At 27.6% G+C, this 25,211-nt stretch overlaps 1 protein-coding gene across 1 annotated transcript; it reads left to right on the top strand.

The window, feature by feature from the left end:
• Positions 1-667: 667 nt before the first annotated feature.
• On the top strand, positions 668-11,505 carry LOC129968894 (regulator of nonsense transcripts 3A-like). Its single transcript, XM_056083226.1, has 8 exons — positions 668-716; positions 1,314-1,413; positions 6,156-6,263; positions 6,355-6,461; positions 7,657-7,763; positions 7,849-7,944; positions 9,386-9,457; positions 11,178-11,505. Exons 2-8 carry the CDS (start codon positions 1,327-1,329, stop codon positions 11,300-11,302), a joined length of 702 nt encoding a protein of 233 aa, XP_055939201.1. The 5' UTR covers positions 668-716; positions 1,314-1,326; the 3' UTR covers positions 11,303-11,505.
• The last annotated feature ends 13,706 nt before the right edge of the window (positions 11,506-25,211 follow it).

Here is a 25,211-nt window from a genome sequence, read left to right as displayed (position 1 = left end):
TTCGCACTTTCCGGTGAAATCACCTCTCCAGTGATTTGCAATTCAATGATATTCAGTGATATGCAATTCAATGATACGATACGATAATTCTAATAACCGGTCCGTTCACTTTTCAATCCAATCACAGATTTCTTTCGAGAGCTTCCATTGGACAGATCGTTTTAATTGTTACTTTCCAGTAAAGTCACCGCTCCGGCAAATTTCAGTGATATCGTATCGTGTGTTACTTTCTATCGTGATCCAAAACCTGTAATCGAAATATCATCAGTAAGAATGTATCAAGGATTTGAATCACACCCTTCTTTGAAAAGTATTGATCACTTGTGTTTGTGAGTTATTGATATTGGTTACGTAATAACCGCTCTGAAAATATTCGTCATCCCTAATTAGGATAATCTAAGGTGTCCAATTTTACAGCCATAGGCTGAATAGTCTGGCTCTACCGTAGTTCCACGGCTACGGCTCTACTACTTACTGATATATATATATATATATATTTATTAGTGGAACACGATACAGACACACAGACTTTTGATATTAACATTTCTGCACGATATTTGAATGAATTTTCTTGCATTATCATTTCAAAGAAAATGTAATGATAATAAGAATAGTTGAGGAACAACTCAACTCTAAAAACAAACCAACGTGCATTTGTTGATCGAGTTTCACGTGGCGGGTTTCTTTGAATCATTGGTGTACATATTTGTGTTTAGGTAATTATAATTTGAATTGATTTTAAATATTTTTGGAATTTATTATTTGAATAATCTTTTTTACTTTATTTTACTTCCGCTGGTAGTTGCAGTTTACAATTCTTTTGCACTTAGTATTTTAAATTTACTGCTTCGGGTAATCTATTTGCAAAATTCAATTTATTGCACGCATTTTCATTTCTTTTGAAAAATTAGTTGATGACAATACTGATTATACAAATTAAAATATTAGGATGCATTTTAATAGCAATTATTTTAATCTACGGATCATTTTTTATGAGGATTTTTACTCCATACATTTTTGAATGGACTAGTTTTAACTTTAGTTATTTTCAAGAATAATATCTATTTGCCTAATGTAGGCAATAGTACGAAATTAATTTCTTCAGCTATTTGTTTAGAATTAGTAGAAAGAATTCGTAATGGAAGAAGTATATGAAAGAGGATAAATGATTCTTTCTTCAATGTTAATTTATTATCTGACATCTATATAAAATGAGACATTAGTTATGTTTGAGATCCAGTAAATTGTAAAGATTTTCATATTACAAATATTATATATAGCTGGCTTAAAATAAATGATATTTATTTTTTTAGCTCATTTGCCAAGATGGAAGCAGAAAGCTTTTATAGTTACTTCTTTGAAGATGATTATTTAGAGAGTGATGACGAGGAAGAAATACTTTCTTTCCAAAAGGTAATTATTATTTAGTATTAATCTGCTTCTTTTGTAATGATGATTTTTTATATGTTTTAAAAAAAACTGCTATAAATTTGGTTAACAAGTGTTTGGTATTGTGGAATTCAGAGCAACTTTTCCTAGATTTCAACAGGGTGTGTAGCATCATGAAAAGTGCTTAAATTTGAAAAACATTTTTAAGCACCTTAAAAGTGCATAATATTGAGAAAAGGTCTTTTAAAAAGTGCTCAATTTTCTCGTGAAGAACAAAGGAAGCTTTTCATTTTATCTTTTCCTACAAGTTGAATATGTTAATTTGAAATCATTATTGTAAAGGCTTCTTTACTGGGTATATCAAAAAAGAAAACCAACAAGAGGGAATAATTCGAAGAAGGAATCCAGAGGATCTAGCAAATATTAAAATAATGATTAATGGTTCTTTTTTTCTTTTTTTGCTGCCTTTTTCTTCAGGAATTCACATTGCCATTTATTAAAATACTAGATTAGTTATCCAGAAAGGGCAATAGGAAATACTTACTGTGTTGTACTTATTGCAGTTTGAAAAACGTTCAAACTTCAATATTAAGTGTTTTAGATATTGAAGAATTTATTTAAGATATGCTTAGTAGGTAAGTATTAAAACTTTTATGTGTTGTTAAAGAAGAATATGTAAATTGGTCTGATGAGCGTAAGATAAGAAAACTGAAAGATTAATTTGGTGTGCCAAAAAAATACATTGAACATAAGAGAAGCTGCTCTAAAAATGCTTACAAATTCATTCATCATTCTCATTAATGCATCATGCTGTTTTGGGACAATCACATGTACGATTTGTTACAGCTAGGACGACTTGTACAAAAGTCAAGCTTGTAAAATCTAATATAATAAAATTTTAACTTGAAGCCTTAAATTTTCAATGATCCTGATATCTTCCTGATACCTCCATTAATTTGAAAATTTTTATTTGTTGGACCAACTTTGCCAAATTTTAGTTTTTTGACTAAGGAAGAAACTAGCGGAACTTGAAGGAGACTTGTGGGATCCGGTGCTTAAAAATTTCTAAGAAATTTTTTAAAAAATCTTATCAAACTTTTAATTTGAAGTTTGATTAAAAAAAAGTTTTGACATATTTTCATCATAACATCAAAGCATATTATCACACAAAAATTGTTTTAGCACTGTTTGAAATGCTACAAAACTGACTTTTTAATTATGAAAGTTTGGTATGAATGAATGAATTTTTTCTTTAGTTTTAATAATTTTTGAGAAATTAGTTTTGGACACAGTTTATACATATACATAGCATAGAAAAAGTTGTGATCGATAGAAAATTCGAACCAGAGATTTTGATGAATCTCCACATTTTAGATCTTCCTGAGTTTGGAAAATCTATGTTGGTTCATTTGTCTGTTAGAACGATAACTCAACAAATACCTAGAGCTACATGGCTGAAATTTAGTAACAGCCTTTACACCAAATTTGCAGATTTATGTCAAATTTTGAGTAAAATCTATTCAGAGGATGTTCGGCTTTTCAAATAACACAGTAATTACAAAAGAAAAAGAGAGGTAGATAGATTAAATTCGGTGCACAGATTTAACATCTATAGGAATCTATGAAATTATGAGCCAAACCCAACCTTGAGTTGACTGTCTGCTTTTTTGTACTTTCGGAAACATGTAAATGCGATAACTAAAAAATGTAATATCTTAAATAGATGAAGTTTATTATGTAATTTTGTGACTAAAAGTGTAGTTTTGAGTTAAATTTTTGTTTTAATCAGATAAGAACAATGCATCTAAAACCAAATATGCATTTCGGGTACTTTCAACCTCATGTCAAGGATTAAGCGCCAAAACACTTGCCAAAGATCACACGGCCGAACCAGTAAAAATGCTTTATTTATTGAGCATTAAAGGTTAAAAAAAGGGTTTTATTAAACTTTAGAAGACAGAGGAGATTTAAACAATTTCTTTTTAGTCTGATCATTTGTAAGCACTACTATTATTTTTAATTAAAAATTATTAAAAAATTTATTTAGAACATGACATTGTTCTATCATCAGTTTTGACAGTTGTACTTTGATAGCCATAGGAATGCTCTAATTCTTAGCTTTATGAGCTTGCAAAGAAAACTACTAAATAGAATGGTTTTAGTGCTGGAAGAAATTTACTCTTCTTATCCCAGTCACATTGAATCTTATTTGCTGTTGCATATTTAAAAATCAAATGCGAAATTTTCGTTCATGCTAGACTTCTACATTAATACTAGCATTTTCAGAAATATTTTATCTATCTAAATGAATCGGTGACTTATTAATTTTAAGAAATGTTGAAAAAGATCACTTATTTATTGTTACTCTAATAAAATTCGTTTTAATTTTTTTGTTGTTGATAGTTTTTCATTTTTATAATCATTTTTGGTTTCTTCAAAACTAAAAAAAAGCATAATTTTACAATAAAAGACATTGTATAGAAATAAATATTAAAATGCAAAAAAATAAGCATTTGAAATTAATGGCTAATTTTTTTTCTTTTGAAAATTATGTAATATTATAAAACAGAAAAAAAAAATCCTATGCTAGGAAAATACGTAATTTACATATGAGTGCTTATACAAGTGTGCTTTAATTTTTTTTTTTTTTTTTTTTTTTTTTTTGCTAAGGTGTTTAAAAGTACTTAATTTTTGCACCAGTTTTAGACTATGTGCCCTGTTTAAAATTTAATAAAATTGTAAGGTTCTTAATTAATGATTACTTTTGAAAAATTTTTACTAAAATATTACACTTTTTCTTATCTCTTGAATGAAAACAATTTTAATTAAATTCTGTTTTTCATTTGTATCTAATAAATAGTCAACTATGCCTTATTTAAGTTATTATAAGCATAATGACTGTATTAATATTGATTATAATTTTTCTTACCTAGAATTTTATATTTTACATATTTTTGTTTATGGAATGATGATAGTTTTTTTTTCTATGTTATTATCTGCATATAGAAATTTCATTTCAGGATTATATTCAATATGGGATTATTTTAAATATTGGTAACTAATTTGTATTATTACTGTGCCATTTTATATTTCCTGGTATTTTTTATAAGATATTGGTAAATTTGCTTATTTTGGACTGAAAATATTTTACAGCAATCCATTTGTAATTTTATTTGTTATAAATAATATGCATTATAATTAGTTAAATAATATGGAGTTATTTCTTAAACTAACATTATGAATGATTAAAATAAAATATAATCTTCATGCAATTTCATATTTTTAGAGAGCCATTGAGCCTATTTCTTAGGCAATATATTGTACTAATCAAACTTAATATAAGAATTTCATAGATTTCATTGCACCATTTAAGAATATCGATAGACTGCTTTTGGAAAATATTGAGCTTCTATGGATTTTCTGAAATTTTGATCAATTTTATTGAAAACCCATATTTTGTGACTATATGTTATCGTAAGTAGCGCACTATCAGAATTGCATATTGGTAATCTGGAATACATTATACTTTATAAGGAGACAGTCATTAAAATATTCATAATAATGTGGGAAGCGCTGACAGATCCCGTATCCTGTATGGCGCCATGTTGCGTCACGTCATTAATCACGTAATGCTTTCCCGCCATTATTGGCAGACGAGAGTTGGGCAGTGAGACTGCAAGACGTGCAGCTCACGCTCATGTATCTTTTATGCTCTATGTAGTAATGTTTTATCTTTTCTCCTTTAATCTTAATAAATATATTTCACATATTAATGCTGGTCGTTGCCTTTTCCCACATTTTTGGGGGCTCGGCCTTTCTCGTGAATACCCCTAGCAAATCCTGCCAAATTGTTAAAAAGCTGTGGACGTTAGTACAATTTAAGATGTTAAATTGGTGCTAAAAATTTTGATAAGAGTGGATTTTTGCCGTGGATATTTTACTGGACTGGTGAATGGATGTTAGTGCACGTTTTTGATAGATATGATTCAAGTGAAAACGTTAAAGGTTCAATTACTTCGTGTTCTTGTGCAACTGTGCTGACATATACTGGCTGCTTTAAAAAAAAAAAAAAAAGGAACATTTAAGAGTGAATAATTCGACTGCTCCCAACCAGGTAGGCACAATTTTTTCCCAAGTTTGTAATTTATAGTACGTGCCAAGCTATTTCAAAAAGCTACTTCTGCCAAGCTATTTAAAAAAGAAAATGCAGTTGGAAATGGATTGGATTTAAATTTAGAATGCCGCCAAATGATAACACTAGAATTCCAATGATATGGTTACCAAATGGAAAGAATAAGCACCGATTGTGCCATTGTGACTATTGAGGAAAGAAATCCCTTTAGATAGTTGAGTTTGAGATGCTCTTAGCGGTAGTTTAGACCAGATTGGATGTCGAATAATGGTTATGGCTTAATGCACCAGCCTGGTGCAGTGATGATGATTCTGCCTATCATTTCACTTATTCTAATTGATTTCAATAGATGCCAAGCATTCATTATATTTTCATACCATTTATGTATTAAAATTTTGCTAAAATATGTTTTCTATATGCTATGTCCTTTTATATTTTTCTAATTCCTATCCTAGTCTTTTGTAGTAGATATTTCTTTCAGGTGGCAAGATTTAGAAAAGTTACATAACTAAATTAATACTGTATATTTATGTAAGGGAAAAACCAGCTTGTCTTAAAGACTACTCTTATGAAATAAAAATAAATTTAATCTGTTATTACATTTTAAAATTAAATGATTTTTATTTATTTTTAGATTCCCCGGCATATAAGTCGGATAATCAAAGAAAATGCACATGATCCTCAAATAATTGAGGATACGTCTGAAAGTGAGGAAGAAGAAGAGATTCTTCCTGAAACAAAGGTATTTATTAATTTTCTAGTGTGAATATTGATTTATGTATATGATCAATTTTAATATATACTTTGCAAACTGAAATTTGATTTATTTTTAGGTGGTAATTCGCCATCTACCTCCTGGGATGACTGGAAAATCCTTTTTCCAGTTGGTGTCTCCTTTGCCTGCCCATGACTACAAATATTTTGTAGAGGCAAGCAAGGAGTAAGTAAATTTCTTTATTTATTATGTTAATAAAATGACAAACTCTATTTATATGCTTGTATCTAAAAAGTCATAGTTTCATTTATAATCTCGTCTAGTTCATGGACCCTTTATGTAGTTGCTCATGATTTATGGATGCCCTGCTTCATAAAGCATGATTGAATCTGCTGAATGAAAATCTGTACAATAGCATTAAAATTTTAATCTTTTTGTAAAACTTATGAAACCACAGAATACAAAATTAGCCTAATTATCTTTTGAAATCTATTTATAATTAGGAATGCAAGAATATGCAGCTGTTATTTCTTTTAGAAACCAGTGTTGGTGCATAAAAGAATGAAGTTTAATTTTAAAACAAAGAACATAGTTTTTATATATAGTTATAGATGTTAAATTACTCCCAGATCAAAAATAATAAATAGGCAAACGAAACATTTTTTTAAAAAAAGTATTATTTGAATGAAAAGGTATCAAATTATTTTATTTATTATTTCCTTTGTTTTTGGACGTTATTGGAAATTATTTTCCTATCTTTAATTACTTTTTTCCATGAAACCTAAACATTGCAAATTCCTAGTATTTCTTTATTTCTAGCAATATTCGTAAATTTTCTCAAATCGTCTCTGTTTTGTATATTTAGCTTTTTTGATCTGTTAGTTTCAAAGCAAGTATTGAGAATTAATTTATGGATAATACTTGAATCAATTAAATGTCATTAATACATATTTGTATTAATTCTTACAACTAAATTCCTTATGAAAAATCAGAAACTATAAACTTTGACGCTTTACTAAAGCTTTTTTATTTTCTATCAGAAAGTATTCGAAATAACATTTAAATTTGTATCTAAACATGGTATATATATATGCTGTTTATTTTTACCTCTTTTCTTCCACTTAGAGCATCATAGCTTTGACAATTGTTCATATTGAAGCATCAACAATTATGCATAATTTACGCTCTAAATACTATGGAAGATTGTAATTTTTAGTTTTATTAAAGAATTGTGACATTTCTCATAACTTGATAATATAAATTTTTATAATTACATTATTTTTCATTTGGAGACTAATTATAATCAGGATTTTAAATTACATATAAAAAATCACCTTAATGTGTGAAACTTCATACACCTTTCGCTGTTTATAAATATATATATGATTTAATTATAATTGTCTTTTTTTTTTCTAATTAGGCACAATCAAAATATGTATGCTACAGCATACATTAACTTCGCTAATAGGGAGGATGCAGAATTGTTTTTGAAACAATATGATGGACACATCTTTCAATATGGAAAAGGTAATTATATTCTTTTGACATATTTGTTGTTAATGTTACATTTTTATTTTTACAATTATTCTTAATGCATGTCTTCTAATTATAGGGACAAAGTATAAAGCCATTGTTGAGTTTGCTCCTTTTGCAAAAATTCCAAAAGGACCTTCTTCAAAAGATCGTATTTGTGGATCAATTGATGATGGTAAGTGTTTTATAAATATAAATTGAGATTCTATCAGCTCTATGATGTATGTTATTACTCAGTTATAGCAGCCCCAGTTTTTATAGTATATGAAGTTAGTAATTTGTTTGATCATATGCATAATTTTTAAATCCATTGTAGACAATCTGTATCATTAAAAAAAAAGTAATTCAAACCTTTTAGAAACAAAGCATGGATTAATCTTTGAGTGAGTCCTTAACCAATGGAAGTTTTAGAAATTTCCTTTTTTTTCTCCCTAACTTCTAATATCAGATGTTTTAATAATTTATCATTTATTTTTATTTATTGATAATTTAATATTTCAATCTATATAAGAAGTTTTTGATTAATAAATATCAAACATTAACTATTTCAATTAAACATATACTTCTAATTGCAAAACTTTATCAAATAAGGTACTTAAAGTGTGAAAATACTTTGGTTTCTGTAGAAAATTGTAGAGGTTGAAAACAAATAATTTTAAAAATTTAATTTTACATCAGATTGGGGGAAAAAAAAGATGCAAGTAAGTAAAATATTTCTTTCACTCATCCACAAACACATAATTTTAATTTTTCATCTGCAAAATTAGCTGAGATGTTAGAGGCAAATTTATTAACTATTTTTCCATATACCAGATTGGTATTTGAACTAGTCTGTATAACAAAGTTAATAAAAGGGCAGAAATATAATGCATTCATTAGCCTTCATTTCTTCTAACCTTAATTAGATAAATGTCATTCATTTCATCACCTATGACATGAAGACAGAGTTTTTAAATTTATCAGTAAAGATCTGCAGCATCTGCAGGAGATATTTTATACATAAAAGAATCTAAACAATCCTACAAAAAAAAAAGGTCACAGACATCAAAGGTAATATAAGAAGGAAGTCAATTTCTTTTAAGCTTAGCTGCCATCAAGGAATGGAACACCAACCATCATCTTTCAACTGATACATGGTGCAGAGAAGCACAAATTAGTTGCCATTACATTTGTGGAAGTGCTATCAAATGACAAAGAATCAATTAGTTATCTTTTGTCGTACTTTTGTGTAAAATGGTGTCAATCAAAATTCTTAAATGCCATAAAACATATTTTTATAAAATTGTTACTGATGATGAGTTGTCAAGAAAAGATTGTTTTTCGTGTAAAAAGTGATCATTTTAGCAATTGAAGCTTCTGTCTTGATTAAAGAGTCATTTGTCTGTCCAAATTGCATTTCTCAGGGGTGGGGGGTAATAAAGATTTGATTCATTTGAAAGTGGGGCTTAACTGTAAAACTCTAGATTTATCAGATCTGATTATCCAGAGTATTCACAGTTACTATATGATTGCTAGTAATTACGTTGAGACATTCTCTTAACTACCATTTTCGTAATTATTAATTTTGTAATAATTGTATTGCAGATTTTTTTTTTTTTTTTACATTTTAATTTTAGATCCTGACTATCTGGAATTCTTAGAAAGCCTCAAGAGGAAAGATACAGAAGCCTCTAAAGAGGATGATGAAGGTATATTTCTTTATATAATCCGTTTATGATCATCAAAAATACATTTATTATATTTATATATATGAATGATAACTTTCTTTTTATTTTCTTTCTTCCTCTTTTTGTTTTTTTTTTCCCCCATGTGCAGCAATGTTAGATTTTACTGTTATAGCTTCAAAAAGACTGCATATATTAAAATGATATATTTTTAATAATTTTTTTAACAAAAACTTGTTTTGAATGTTAATGAATTGAATGTTGTATTGTTATTTTTTTTTTTTTCAACTTAAATAATGATGAATGAAAATTATTTACTGTAATTCTAAGTATATTTCTCTCTAAATGTTATAAATACATGTGAAATCGGCCATTGTGAATTAATCATTTTCAAGTTGATGTGGCAAAAAGTTTTCAGTGTGTTGTGCTTATTCCTGGTTTTGTCCTGAACTTCTAAATATGATTCAAAGTTTTGAAATCTATAGCAAAATTGATTCTTGTTTCTCTTCAAAGCAGGATATTAATTTGAACTAAACTGTGGAAGTCATAATGACTACAAAATTAATAACAAAGAAAAAAAAGTATAGTTAATGAGCAAATAGTTTGTAGGTTTGTCTAAAAACTTGCATGAAAGAAAAAATTTTGAAGAAGGGAAAGAAAATAATATGAGTATGTATTTGCAAAGTTTGCTTAAGTTTCTAATATTGTTTAGTGAGAATTCAAAAATATCAAATGAATACCTCAATTTATATTCTAACTTTCTATTGTATTAACCTAAATTATGAGAATGATGGAATAAGTAACATATATTTAAAGTCTTTATATTTTAATAGCTAATGAATTCTTATTTTGATATAAAAATTATTTTTTTATTGCGAAAACTCTTTATTTTTATTATTGCATTTTGTTGTGGATTCATTCAAATCTTGTAGTGAATGTAGTAAATCTTGATTTTCTGATTCATATCTTTAAAAAATTGAAACTAAAGACTTAAATTTATTCTTTCAAACATTAATTATTCCAGAAAAGAATTAAAAGATGGAGTATGATAGTGATATAACAGTTTTCTTTTGTAAAACTTGTTATGATGAAATTTTTTTCGTATCTTTTACACTGTGTTCTTTTGTTAGCATTGTGTTAAAGAGTTGATTCTCTTGCCATCGATTTTATAGCTCCTTTAATTTTTCTATTATGTAAAGTTTGTGCTCTTCCCCCCCCCCCTGTTATGTTTACTTTTAATTCAACCTTTATATCCACCAAGAAAATAAATGATAGAGGACAATGCCAAAAATCCAAGTAAATTACATTTTCATCAAATTTGGACATTGAGACGAAGTGAATGATAATTAAAATTCCAATATTAATTATTTTACTTTTATTGCTAATCCATTGTTTTCAAACAACTCTTTGCATGCTTATTATATAGAATTCAATTATGAAAGAAATTTAATTATCTATCATTAAAATTTTATTACAGGATTTTTCATTTCATATTTCAAAAAAAGCAAAAGTAATGATTAATATTATTAAATAAATATTATATCATTAAAATGTTAAAAGATTTATATGCACCAATTTAATAAATGAATCACATTTGTTTGATTTTTATCTTTTTAATATGTAATACTGTGGTTTTCATTATTTTTTTTTATTTATAGTTAATATTATAGATCTTCTGATTGTAATATATGTTTTAGCTAAAATTTTATGATGTGTCTAATATTTTTTACTGTTTGTATTGCAGTTAAGACATCTACTTTAAAAGGTTTTGATCCTCTTGTTCATTATGTTAACACACGGAGAGCTGAACGCACTGCCAGAGGTGCACATACACCAAAATATTATCGAAAGTGGCAGATAAGATATTGATCAATGGTGGGTTATGGGGACACATTACATTCCCAATGTTTTTGAAATTTTATTGAAAATATTTTGGTTATTTTATATTTTAACATTAAAAAGAATCGGAACAAGAAAAAAAATGTTATTTTGATCTATCTCTTAGTTGCAATTTTTTTTTAAATCCCCTTTTTAAAATTTACTGCTTTTTTCAATGATGAATATTTTTTTCTTCAAATTACATTTATAGATTCACTAAAATATATTACATAAAGCTATGTTTCGATTTTCATTTTTAAGCATCAAATTGTGGTAAATATAAAAGCCATATTATTTAATAATCTGGCATACATTTAATTCATTGTGTTTGTAAAACATTCTAATTAAGTCAAATCCCATATTATTATATCAATAATTTAATATTAATGTTAATATAACAATTGTACTTACAGTGGAAGAAATAAGAAGAAAAAAAATTAGTACTACCCCATTTTATATCTTCTATATAAAGAAGATTAAGTAGATGAATGCTTATGTACACTTTTATCATACACATAATAATTAACAAGTTCTAGTAAATTGAAATCTTTTTCTTAAACCAGAAAAAAAGCCTAAACAATATTCAAAACATGGTGATAAAAAGCCTAACATTGAAACATAGCCTTTGAATTTCTTAATTGTGTACATATTTCATTTCTGATGTCTGCTGTTAGCGATAAAACTAGATAATTGATCTGTTTTTTGGTTTTCTTCCCAACAGAGTGAAAGCTACCAAATGCAACGTAAATATGCGTAGCAAGATAGGATATGCACCTCAATGCAATTTTTAAAAATTTTAATCAGAATTTTTTTTAAAAAAAATTTAAAATAAAGCAATTTTGGCAGCTTAAAAAAAATTATTGCTTTATCTTCTGTAAACATTAATGCTTAAAACCGATTTTTATACTTTTTAAAAATTGTCCTTTCAGTGATCATAATTTAATTGTTATGCAATTTTTTCTTAAATTTTTAGCTTTTTTTTAATTATAATGTTCAGCAATAGACTTCATTGTTAAATTGAAATTCAAGGCATTTTCATGTTTTTCATCAAATATTTAATTGTTTGATTTTTTTTCCCCGTTGTTGACAACTAAGTAAAAATAATTCTATTTAATTTCACTGATTTACATAAAGAGCAAGACTGTGAAGTTACAATATATTCAAAAAGTTTGAAGAGAGATAACCCAGACAATTTTTCCATAGCACTATGATAATATGAGATTTGACTTAATTGAAATTTTGTTTACAAGCACAATGAATTAAACATATGTCAGACTAATAAAATAAAATGGTTTTTGTCTGCCACAGTTTAATGCTTAAAAATGTTTCTTCAGAGGATCATGAACATCTAATTAAACATTAGAGATTTAATATAAATAAACACACCAAGTATTCCCTGCAAACCAACTGATTGCTAAAGTAATTACTAATTGTAATTGAAAAGCATAATTTCTCCTGAATTATTAAATACAAAACTGAAATTTTGGTATAGTGAATACTAAGGCAAAATGAGTGAAAGGATTAATAAAATAAAATTTGTTGTTATAAAATAAAATTTGTTTACCAATTTTTGAGTAATGTGTCCCCATAATATTGATTTCCAATATACGTAACTCTCCATTTATTTTTGAGTGTAAATATTGTAGATATTTTTAAGTATATTCACTTTCTTTTTATACATGGTTTTTTTTAAAATTTGTTTTTGTCCATGGTTTTTCTATTTTATTTAATGTATATATATTTCTGGAAATGCAGCACAATGCATGTATTAAATAATCAGTTCATGATCAAATTACAAGCTTATTTTTATATCATTTATTCTCAAGCTGTGAGCTTATTTTTGTACATGTTCTCAAACTGAGCTTATTTTTATAATGTGTGCTCTCAAACTGTGAGCTTGTTTTTGTATCATATGTGCTTAAATTGTGAGCTTGTTTTTGTGTTATATGTTCTCAAATTGTGACCTTATTTTTGTATCATGTGTACTGTGCTCAAATTATGAGCTTTTTTTTGTAATCAGTATTTTTATATCATTTTAAAGAATAAAATTGTGATTTTTTTCCTCATATATTTTTGTCTTAATTTACCTGTGAATATACTATTTCTGAATATACAGCAGATATACATATGGGATATTTTCCCCATGTTAAAGTTCCATTTTTCTAGAATTACGAAGGAAAATTCTTAAGTTAGAAACAATCACATTTTTTTTCTTTTTATAAAATGCATGTAATGTTTGATAAAAATAACATAGTTTTCATTTGATATTGCTATATTATTTCACAGTCATTGTGTGTGAATAAGGATCATGCTTATACTTTGGAATTCAAATAAAGTTTATCTCGATATGTATGAAGTTGGCATTCAAAAATAAAAATGTAGCTAAGAATTGAAAATGAAAAGAAGCAGGAATTCTGGAATTAAATTGACCTGGATATGAAATTTTTATGATAATAAAAAGCATTTACATCCTCAATTTAAAAAAATATAAACAGAAAAAATATACAATATCAGCAACATTATTGTTTGCCAACGGATTCTAAAGAACTCCGCACCTTTGCGCATGCTATAAGGTGGGTTTAGTTCGTCAAAATAAGGGTTAGAAGAAAGATAAGAGGAGATGTTTATATTTAACAATAAAGTAAACTCGGATTACTCGCGGATTAAATTAAAATAATGTCAGAAACGACATGTTACTCACATATATGAGGGGGGGGGGGGAATTGAACGAAGAAATATCTAATAAGGTGGAAATTAAGGTGAAAGAATGACGAAGAATTCCTGAAATGCATTCTTTTTTTCCGTGTCTCGCCCCTTAATGAGATGAAATCGTCGAAAAGTGGTCATCTGAGGATACTGGAACAAACAGTAATTTATAATCAATTTCTTTAAACCAAGTTATTTTATGATATCTGCACAATTTTGTTGAATGTTTAATATTATAAAGTGACTTTGTTGTGTACATACAATATATTGAATGTAATTATGTTGAACATTTTAATAGGGATTGGATTCCTTTTATTTCTCAAGTCGATCTAGTTTACACAAAGGGTGTAAAGTTTGGCACAACTCCACGTGTTGAATCTTGCTTGTATAACCAAGCTGCTACATTCATTTCATGCGACAGTCTTTGTAGTATATATATATATATTCCATTATTGGCTTTTTCATCTTACCCCAATTACTTCATGACGACGGAAAGTCCAACAATGTAATATATATATATATGACAACTCTTGGTAAAGGTTGTTCTAATATTTGTTGACGATTTATTCCAGTATTTGATTATAAATTGTGCCTGCTGAATGATAACTCTTTTGTGTGAACACATAACAAGAAAGAGGTGAACAATATAGCTTTCAAACAGAATGGAATCTTATCCCGTTTTGCAAATTCAGTGAAATGATTTCTATTGGATATATTTGATGAAACCCAAGAGGTAAGTGACTGTCAAGTGGCAACCTTGATCACCAAACTTGACTCCAGTAGATTAATGACTGTGGGATTATTTAAGGATGCTTATTTATTAGTTTTCCCATTCATATTGGTGGAATTTAAAAACTTTCAGCAAATCATTGATGGAATCCTACTTGTCGCAGTCGTTTTCATTTGCCTAACTTTTTCTATATTGTTTTGTGGAAACTATAAGGAACACTTATGAATTAAATTAATGTAATGAATCATTGTTCTCTTAATGTTTCACAGTATTCTCTTTTAGTGGCTTTTGAAATTACCAGATTTTTGCTATAAAAAATATTGTAAATGTTTTTTAAAAATCGCTTTGCCTAAAAATTAGATCTTTACACAATAAACAAGTACTTAGATGTTTATTTGTAGACTTGATATCTAATGTGCTTCACAGTATTGTGAATAATAGAATGTAAATGAAAATTTTGAGGAAAAAGGTAACATTCGTAATTTACTGAATTTATTTTTGATTAACCTCTTTTTACTTCCTTCTTAGATTTTGAAAAATTGACAAATGATCGTTATCTTGTTCCTGAAGAACAAGCAGGCCAAATTTCATCAAGATGGTTCAAAAGCTGCCGATTAATGTTAAAAAAGTACAAAAAAAAAAAAATCTTTTAATGTGTTATGGTTCAGTATAATAAATCAGTGTTTTTAATAATAAGCATTAAAATTGATTATTCAGTTTATTACATTAACCGATTATTATGAACAACAACCTCTGTTAATATTTGGTCAGTGTGATAAACCGATTCATCACTTTCACCGGTTATCTATCTATCCTAATAGTAGTGATGAATGTGTGGATATTGCGCTCTAGAAGGTGGAGCATTTACTTCGAGTTACCAAATTTAGCACAAGTTTACTTAAAGGTCGGATTTGTGTACGTCGGAAGGATTTTTTTTCTAATTCTAAAGCGTGTGTGTATGATGTGCATAAAATAATTAATAAACAAAAAGGTTGTATTTTAAAAACTACTGTATTTGAAAGATTCATTACAGCACCTTACATCAATATATTCATATATTACATGCATAAATACGCGTGCTGAGATACGTACAGTGACAAGGAAGTGTTCAAAAAACATTTTGAATCAATAACAACTCATTCCGGCGCGTGTTCGAATATTCACAATTTTTATCCCCCTCCCCCCTAAAATTGCTATGCAAAAACTGTTTTATTTTCATTACAAAAATTCTAAATTCGTTCCTTTACCCGATTTCACTTCTGCGCTATTAGAAAAAGTTTACCTTCGATTTCTTGATATATATATATATATATATATATATATATATATATATATATATATATATATATATATATATATATATATATATATATATATATATATAAAACTGCATCGATGATCGAAACGATATTTGATGGTTAATGTAAAGATAACTAGAGAAGAATGCCAGAAATTTTACAGATTGTAAATTAAATGTTCAGGTATTAATGAATAAGATTACTTTTTTGCTGCTTATTAATAAACAAAAAATAAATTTTGAGTATTCCTAACACATAGTATTAATACATGAGAATTTCTAATGCATAGAATTATTTGTTACTCTAATACATGCGATTGAAATCTTAAAATATATTTAAAATTCAATTATTTATTTTATTTATATGATTGATTGATTGAAATGAGATGAGAATGGCAACAAAGGTCGTTATCCCCTAATGACAAAACAGTTCATTCAATAGATGTTAAAAAATTCAGACATTGGAGAATTTTATTTATATAAATTAAATTTTTAAATGATAATAAACAAAATAATGCTTTAAAAACTATTGAAGGTAGGCGTATATTATTTTGAAAGAATTCACAGAAGATTAAAAAAGGTATTACTAAAAGAAATATCAGATGTTTTATTTATTATTAAAAAATTTATTTTCTTTTCCAGACAACTTAAAAATTAGGTTTATTGTATTTGACATTTGGCTTCGAATTGAGATATTAGACAGAGCATGTAAAAATCTAATATATAAAATTCTCGTGTCACAGTTTTCGTTGCCATACTCCTCCGAAACGGCTTGACCGATTTTGATGAAATTTTTTGTGCTTATCCGGTATCTATGAGAATCGGCCAACATCTATTTTTCATCCCCCTAAATGTTAGGGGTAGTCAATTATTAATTAAAAACTAACTTTCCCGCCAAAAAAATCTTCCATTTTCCCCACCGCCAACTTTTCCGCCAAAAAAATCTTCAATTTTCCCCAACGCCAAATGATTTAGGCTTTAGTTCTTTTTTTCTCCCAACAGTAATGAGGCTAGGGTTAAGATTTTTCGGCGGATTATTTCAAACGATTCTGTTTATTTTCTTAATGTTTTATGCATTTAAAATTAAACATTGTTAATTAATCCATGTTTCAGATTCATTCTGAAGTACTTTTGAATTAAAATAGCACAGAATAAAGGAAATTAAAAATGTCTAATCTTCATAGCGTTACCCCAACTGGCGTAGAAAAATTCACGCATTTGCGTTACGTAAAAGGCGAAGAAAATTCACGCATGCGCACTGTGTTCTGATCGTTGGCATGGCAACCATTATCAACGGACGATTTAAATTACTTTTACGTTAGTTGTATGCTTTTGTAAGTAAATTGTATTTATGTTATATATTTTTTGTATATGCTTATAGTTTTAAGTACATCGTTTTTTAAGTAGTTTTTTTTTAACCTGTTTACAATGATTTAAATTATTTTTAGGTTAGTTGCATGCTTTTGTAATTAAATTGTATTTATGTTAGTTATATATATATTTTTTATATATGCTTATAGTTTTAAGTACATCGTTTTTTAAGTAGTTTTTTTAAACCTGTTTTCGACAGATTATTTTAAACGATTCATTTTATTTTCTGAGTGTTTGATGCATTTAAAATGAAACATTGTTAATGAATCGATCCATTCATGATGAATCTGAGAAAATTTTGTTGACAAATGCTTGAGATATTACATAAATTAAGAAAGATATTCTTTAGTGCCCATAAAGTTTAAACGCTCAGTGACTCTATTATCAGTAATCATATTATTAAAAAAATGCTTTGTTTCAGTAAAAAATATTGTTATATTAATTGCAGATTAATCCTTTACACTTTAATTTAAAGCATAAATTCTACGAGGGGTAACAGAAAATTAGAGAGATACATATCACGTTATGACTGAAGGCCTTTATAATATTATGAGTGAATTATATGACTATCAAAATTTGAAGTTTTAAAATATTTTGCTGAAGAATAAAATATTTTGCTGAAGAAGTTGGAATTGCATAAAATATTTAATTATTAAAATTTTAACGAACACTAAGATTGGCGAACCGGCTGGTCGCCAAAGGCGGCTAGTATTTATATAGAAAACTTGAATTTTAACTGAAATCTTTGCTTTTGAATAATAATTTTGAAGTTATTCGTTTTAATTTTGTAAATTTATATTTTATCACATTGATGAATTATGCGAACACATTTCAATGGCGCAGGAGAGTTTTGATTATCCAATTTTTTGAGTTATTTTTTAAGCTTCTTTCAAATTTTTAAAAATAATGTACAAAGCGATTGTAATAAGTAGCATTCTTATTGAACAAATATTATTCTGGCTATAAGCAGAAAATAAGATATCCAGAATAAATATGAATTATTTTTAAAAAAGAATCTCTGAGACTTAAGGAATTCAACGATATTTCTTTTTCTTTCATGAGTGCAATATTATTCTTGCAGTAAACACAAAATGTGTTTGGTAAATTATAATTATCTGTTCAATAATTAAAAGCATATAATTTATGAAAATGTATGTATTGTATTCTTTTATAACAGAATCATGATTTATATATATAACAAAAAAATATACTTGAACATTGTAAATGAATAAATTTCTTATTTTATAAATACAACAAATTAATGTAAATGAATAAAATATAATACCTATTGTAGAAAACAATGATTTTTTTTTTATGAAATGAAATTCGCATGAGTTAATTCGCTTACTTTAATTATATTTCTGTATACGAAATCAAATTTTTCTTTAATGAACACTTTTACAAACTAGAGAAATTTCTTTTGATTATGTGCATAATATCTTTAAGAAATTTCGATTTATTTAGCCGGTTCTTAAACTTTGAGCAATTTCATTTTCAAACGATTTGGCCCTCAAGCTACTTTTTTCCTACCCGATTTTTGTTCTGTCAACTCTAGCATGAATAATTAAAACTCCACTGAATTTTAAAACGGCTTCGTACTTTCATAATCATGGCAGCGACGTCTATAGTTTATTCTTTTTTTTCTTTTCTTTTTTTTTTTTTTTTATCGAGCAGTAATAAGAATGAGATTTTTTTAACTCATAATAACAACGACAATCTGTTTTGATGATGTATTTCAATTTGAAATGTGCCAAATTCTAACAAACTGGAAATCGGCCAGGTGTTTTCAATAATCTTTTGCAGCCGATATGTGCTATGTAAATAGATGAACAGCGAAAAAGTTCACTTTCGTATATTTAACCCTCTCATGCATAAACATCTTAGATGAAGATAAGCACTATCTTATTACCGTAACTAGCCGCCTTTGGCGACCAGCCGGTTCGCCAGTATTACCACTCGCTAAAATTTTCAATTAAACCTTTCAAGTAACTTGTCTCTTAATAGATTCTCAAACAAAACATTTTTAATCTTCAAATTCTGATAGTCATACCAAACTTATACTGTTGTTTAGATCGTTTTGTTCAATTTACTATATATATTTTCCTATTTTGTTGTCTTTTCCGGTAAAACTTCAACTTTAATTTAAAGTGGAAATGGTGAAATTGCAATTAATATAAAGATATTTTTGAATAAAACCAAGCGTTTTATTTTATTTATCATCTTTATTGTTATTTATTTATTATTATTATTATCGAATATGACTATTGCAAACAGAATCGCTCGGTATCTAAATCTTATGTGAACTACAAAATATTTTTCATAATTTATGTAATATCTCAAACAATAATTCAACAAAAATTTCTCAGATTCAGCATAAAATTCAGTTTTTAGTTTTGCTTTCAAAAGGATTGAAATGAAATCAATAATAATATTTTGTTCCAGCGTATAAATATATTTCAAAAATTATGAAGTCTAAATTTAATGCAGTAAGGTATCATATTCTGAGAAATATTCTGGACACACCAAATTTTAAATAAATGAATGAATGTTTCTATTTTCCACGATCAACTAAGACTTATTTATGAAGTTTTGAATGTTAAAAATTTAGAAAAACTCAAAATTATTATAATCTTAGGCCAATTAATCTTGAGAAACCTGCGCGCTGATTGGCGTATTTTCTTTGAAACGATCGATGGAAAATCTAAAATTATCCTTTTTTTATTGAATAGTGATATTTAAATTTTCATAAATCAGTCAGTTTAAGTGATTGATTTAGTTGATTGGAAATTAACTCTTTTTATTTGAAATATTAGTGTTTCAAGAACATTTTGTTATTCGTGATTTCCACAGCAGAAGCTTTATGTAAAATCAAAAATTCGTTATTTATTAGAGCATTTATTGAATCAAGTTACATAAAATATAGTCATTTTCCATTTAGACCATTTTAGCAGATATGTGTCTTACTAAAGGTTTACAAATTAGCTGTGTGGCCCTGATTTGAATGGATATCCTGTTCATATTAAACAAAACTTGCCTTAAAATAAAACAGATTTATTGGATTAATAATATAGAGAGTGTAAAAGATCATAAAATAATTTTTCTTGAATTTATTTTTTAAAAAAATAATATTTCATATTTGTTTCATTTCCTACAGACACGTGCCGAAAATTATATTTTTGCAGATTTCATTTCCAAAAAGATTTAATTTATTTTTAATTGGAGCTTTAATCAATGTGATGGCAACACTTTGAAAAAAGCTAATTTTTTCCCACGAATGCGAAACGTGCTCGTGCAGCTTAAATTTTATTTATTTATTTTTGTACGAAAAAAATTGTAGAAAACTATAGTTAAAATATTTATTTAAAAATTCATTAAAAATAGAAATTTAATTTTAAGGTTAAAACATTGGTATCATTTAAAAGATAACTTTTTGATCTTTAACTTCATGTAAAAATCCTTTTTGTGCGGTAATATTTTCGGAAGCTATAGCAGAAACACGCCAAAATTTCGCTTAATTTTTAAATAAATAAAATTCTAATTAAAAACTCGAAAAAATAACCCCCAGGTGCACATTCCCGGCCTCCAAGGTATACACATGCCAAATTTGGTAGCTGTAGGTTGAATAGTCTGGCCTGTAGAGTACCAACACACACACACACATTGAGCTTTATTATAAGTATAGATAATTTATCAATTATTTTATTCATAATTACCATAAATAGAATATCAAATTTCTCAAAAAACATCCTAGATACTAGGAATTTTAGAAGTACGAGTTCAAGTTGTAGTGCATGGTGCTATCAAGACAATGAAAAAATAGTGTTCATCTGCGTTTGGTGGTGATTGTAAATCTTTTGTAAATAATTTTTAAATTCTTATTATAAAGAAATTTGATTAATTCGAAAAGTTTGTTTTATAAATCTTTCAAATTGGCGGGTGGGTGGGTTGGGATTTTCCATTTTAATAAACGAAACTTGCAAAGCCAAATATTAAGGTACATTTAATATTTTCTATGGCTTCAATACTTTAAGGAGTTTTAAAATAATAAGTCTATAAGATTTTTTACCGAATGGCAAGACCAATTCTATGCCGCTTAAATTGTCTGTCAAAATTAGATAATTTTCACAAAAAAAAAAAAAAATTACTTTCTAACTTGATAATATTTTGAAAAATACACATCTGTCTGTGACAAACATAACTCAAAAACGCTTTCATCTAGACGAATAGAATTATGTATATTGTCTTTATATCAAATTTGTAGATTTTTATCAAATCTTGACCAAAATCAGGTCAGAGGAAGACTGCCTGTCCGGCTGTTCGAACATCAGTTAATACCATAACAACAAAATAGAGACAACCATATGGATAAAATTCACTACACGTATTTAGAATCTGTATCGTAGATAAGTTTCGAAATTTGAGCCAAATCTAATTAGAGATTGCCTTTCTTTCAGTCTGTACTTTCAGAAAAATGTAAATGCGATAACTCAAAAACTCAATGACTTAAATATATTAAATCTGATATGGGATTTTGTGACTACAAGTGTTGCAAATTTTTATTTCAATTAGTTGGGAAAAACGTGTCTAAAACACAAATTCGGGTTTGAATACCACATGCCAGGGTTTAATCGCCAAGTATGACACGATAGATTCAGTAAAATGCTAAATTCATTCCAAAGATTAATATTTCATAACTATTGTACATTAATACCATGAAAATTGTTCCCTATAATAATACTTTTATTAAATAATGTTCGAGTAACTTTCGGGGAAAAAAAAACATCTGTTAATTTTACAAAATATAATACCCTTTTTATTTCCATTAAAGACATATTTAAACAACTTTCAAGGAATAAGAAATATATAATGTGCTGAGAATGGACCGAGAAATTCAGAATGTTATTAAAAGACATCAAGAGGGAAAAAATTTCCCTGAGATGCGGTATCACAAATTACTTGTAGAGGATAAAATTCCCGAAAATTATGCACAGATTTCGACGTCACACTGGAAAGGCAAAAAAATATAATAATAACTATAAAAAGATTCATTTGGTTAATTATTTCAAGAATTGTTTGGAATGGTGGCCGTTGAAGTCATTGCACAATCTGCAATAACATGACAACGACATGCAGGCGCACCAGATAAATTTTTAATGTCTGCCGCAGTACCAACTGTCAACTTTATTACCTCATCCTTTATTATGTCTAAAGGTGTAACATAAACCATTCATTTCAGTTGACTACATGAAAAAAGCTATACGAATTGAGAGTTGACGTGGAGACCGAGCAATGGATCTCGCGTGTCGATTTCCTCCTAACTGAATGAAGTTGATATGACTACACGCTGTGCAGGGACATGAGGAAATGTGCAGGGACATGAGAATGCTTAAACCAAATGTCTCCCAGCACTGTTGTCTTCCTGTTTTCCAACATTTCCGAGAAAACGTATTAGAAAAAAGAATAAAGTACGTTTTCATCTGGGATAGTGAGTACGACCCGAAGAAATTATCATCAAAGATTTATACATACACATTGTCACTGAACTTTCTTTGAAATTTCTGTGATTCATTCGCATGAAAATATCCATCGTCCTCATGTGTGCCTTATGAGAGTGAGCAATGCCTTTTCGACTCAGAGTCTGCATTCATTTTTAGCGATTTTTACTTCCTTACCACGGTTTCCTCGGCAAGTTCCTTTGTAATTTTTTTTCTGTCTATTAATTATCTTCAGAATGTGTCGGTTCTAAAACAGAATATCCCTGCTTACTCATTTTAAGTTTATCTGACTGATAATAAATTTGCATTCAATGAAATGAAAATCATAGTAAATGAAACATTAAAATCAAAACACTAGAATAAATTTAATTTAAAAGAGGATAGACTTTATGAACTAAGATCTAAACCATAGAATAAGGCTTCAATGAATGTAAAGAAAATTTTACATACATATATTATAAAACAGAAAAAGAGTCCACATTTTATGTCAGCAATTTCATTAAAAAAAAAGCCTTCACACAAATGCAAATGTTTACAATTTTTTGCAATAGTGCATTGCCATTACATTTGAAAGTGTTAAAGTAAAATTTCAATAGATATAAAAAAGAGCACGTATTTGCATTTACTTGAGTTAGAAAATATCCCAATTGGAATAAAAATCTTATAATTAACACTTTTAAACTAATAGTAAAGTTTTTCTTCAGCACATAATGTCATCATTTCTGAAAAATTCGGTATCAGCCATTAATATTTTTTATAATGAGTGATAATTGAACTATTATTTTGAACCATATGTAAGTAATTACTTATTTATGAGATCAAAAAATCGTAATGGATATTTATTAAAGATAACTCTCATTAAAATGTTTGGACTTCAGCGAATGGTAAAATCCAAAATACACCGCTAAAATGATTTAAGTTCTACTGTATATACGCAAAATCGCCAATGGAATTTTCTTAGCTGTATTCCAATGGCCATGAATGAAACAAAAGAAATTCTACTCCCTGCCTCTGGCTTGGCGAATAACGAATCGACTGGTAAACTCGAATATCTGTTTAATTTTTTTCTTGGTATTGGAACAGTTTCGTGGTTGAAGGTTCTATAGAATTTTAGTGTATTTGGCAGATTATTAATAAATCTATTCAAGCAAAAAAAAAATAATAATAATAAAAATAAAATAAATAAATAAACTTTTTAATATTATTTTTCCGTTAAAAATCAGTCGTTTTTGGTGACCAGCACGTTCACCAGAAATATTAGTTATATCTTATATCAGATGATTCGTTAGATATGACTTCAGGTTCATAATTCCACCGGATAGTCTAACATTAATATCACATTATTTACTTATTAAAATTACGTGTCATAATAAACTTTTGTTTATTGTGTACATGGAAATTTCTAATGAATACAGTTCAATCAAATCATCGCACTGTTAACCTCTTCAGACCTGATTTATCCAAATATTATCGATCTAAATGTCGCTATATTATTTCGTTTTTTTCTTTATATTGTAAACTACTCAGATAGTAGGTAGAGTCCTTCCTCTTCAGCTTTCAACAGCATCAGCGGAATTTTGTGTGATATTTAGAACACATAGAACAATATTATGAATACCGAGGAACACTAATTAATGTACAAACTGTATTGTACAATTTACCACAATATTGCAACGGCACTGAAATTTTAAAAGTCATTGACACAGTAAAATGCTGTAATTAAAGTATTATTCGAAGCTTAGCAATGATTTAATGTGAAATTTTATTTCAAAAAATTAACTGAAACAATATTTCTTAAAAATCTAAATACTGTAGAGATATTATATTCCACAATAAACAAAGCTAATTAATGTTATGAAACCTATTACGTAAATTCTATATTGAGAAATGTTTAACGCAGCGATTCTCAACCTGTGGGGGGCGCCTCCCCTAGGGGGGCGCGAGTACACTTAAGGGGGGGCGCGAGAATATTGAAGAGAAAATATTATTTAAAAAAAATTGATTAATTGACTGAAAGGAAAGCACACATATACATAGAAAACAAAATACATTTCGACATATTTAATAACTTATTAAAGTAAAACAATTTACTAAATCAAAACTTACTTAATCAAAACATATTAAATTATAAACCAATTTAATAATTATTAGTGACTTCCTAGGGCCTGTCTTGCAGAGCACAGTTTTTCTAAGGAAGGCTTAATATTAGAAATAGCCACTCTCAGTTCTGTTTCTATAGAGATCTATATTTTGTCTCCAAAGAAGCCACAGCAGAAAAATCAGTTTCACAAAGGTAGGATG

The sequence above is a fragment of the Argiope bruennichi genome, chromosome 5 (assembly GCF_947563725.1).
Source record: "Argiope bruennichi chromosome 5, qqArgBrue1.1, whole genome shotgun sequence".
Lineage (NCBI taxonomy): Eukaryota > Metazoa > Arthropoda > Arachnida > Araneae > Araneidae > Argiope > Argiope bruennichi.
Note: the sequence above shows the minus strand (reverse complement) of the source record. Positions and strands in the feature narration are given on the sequence as shown.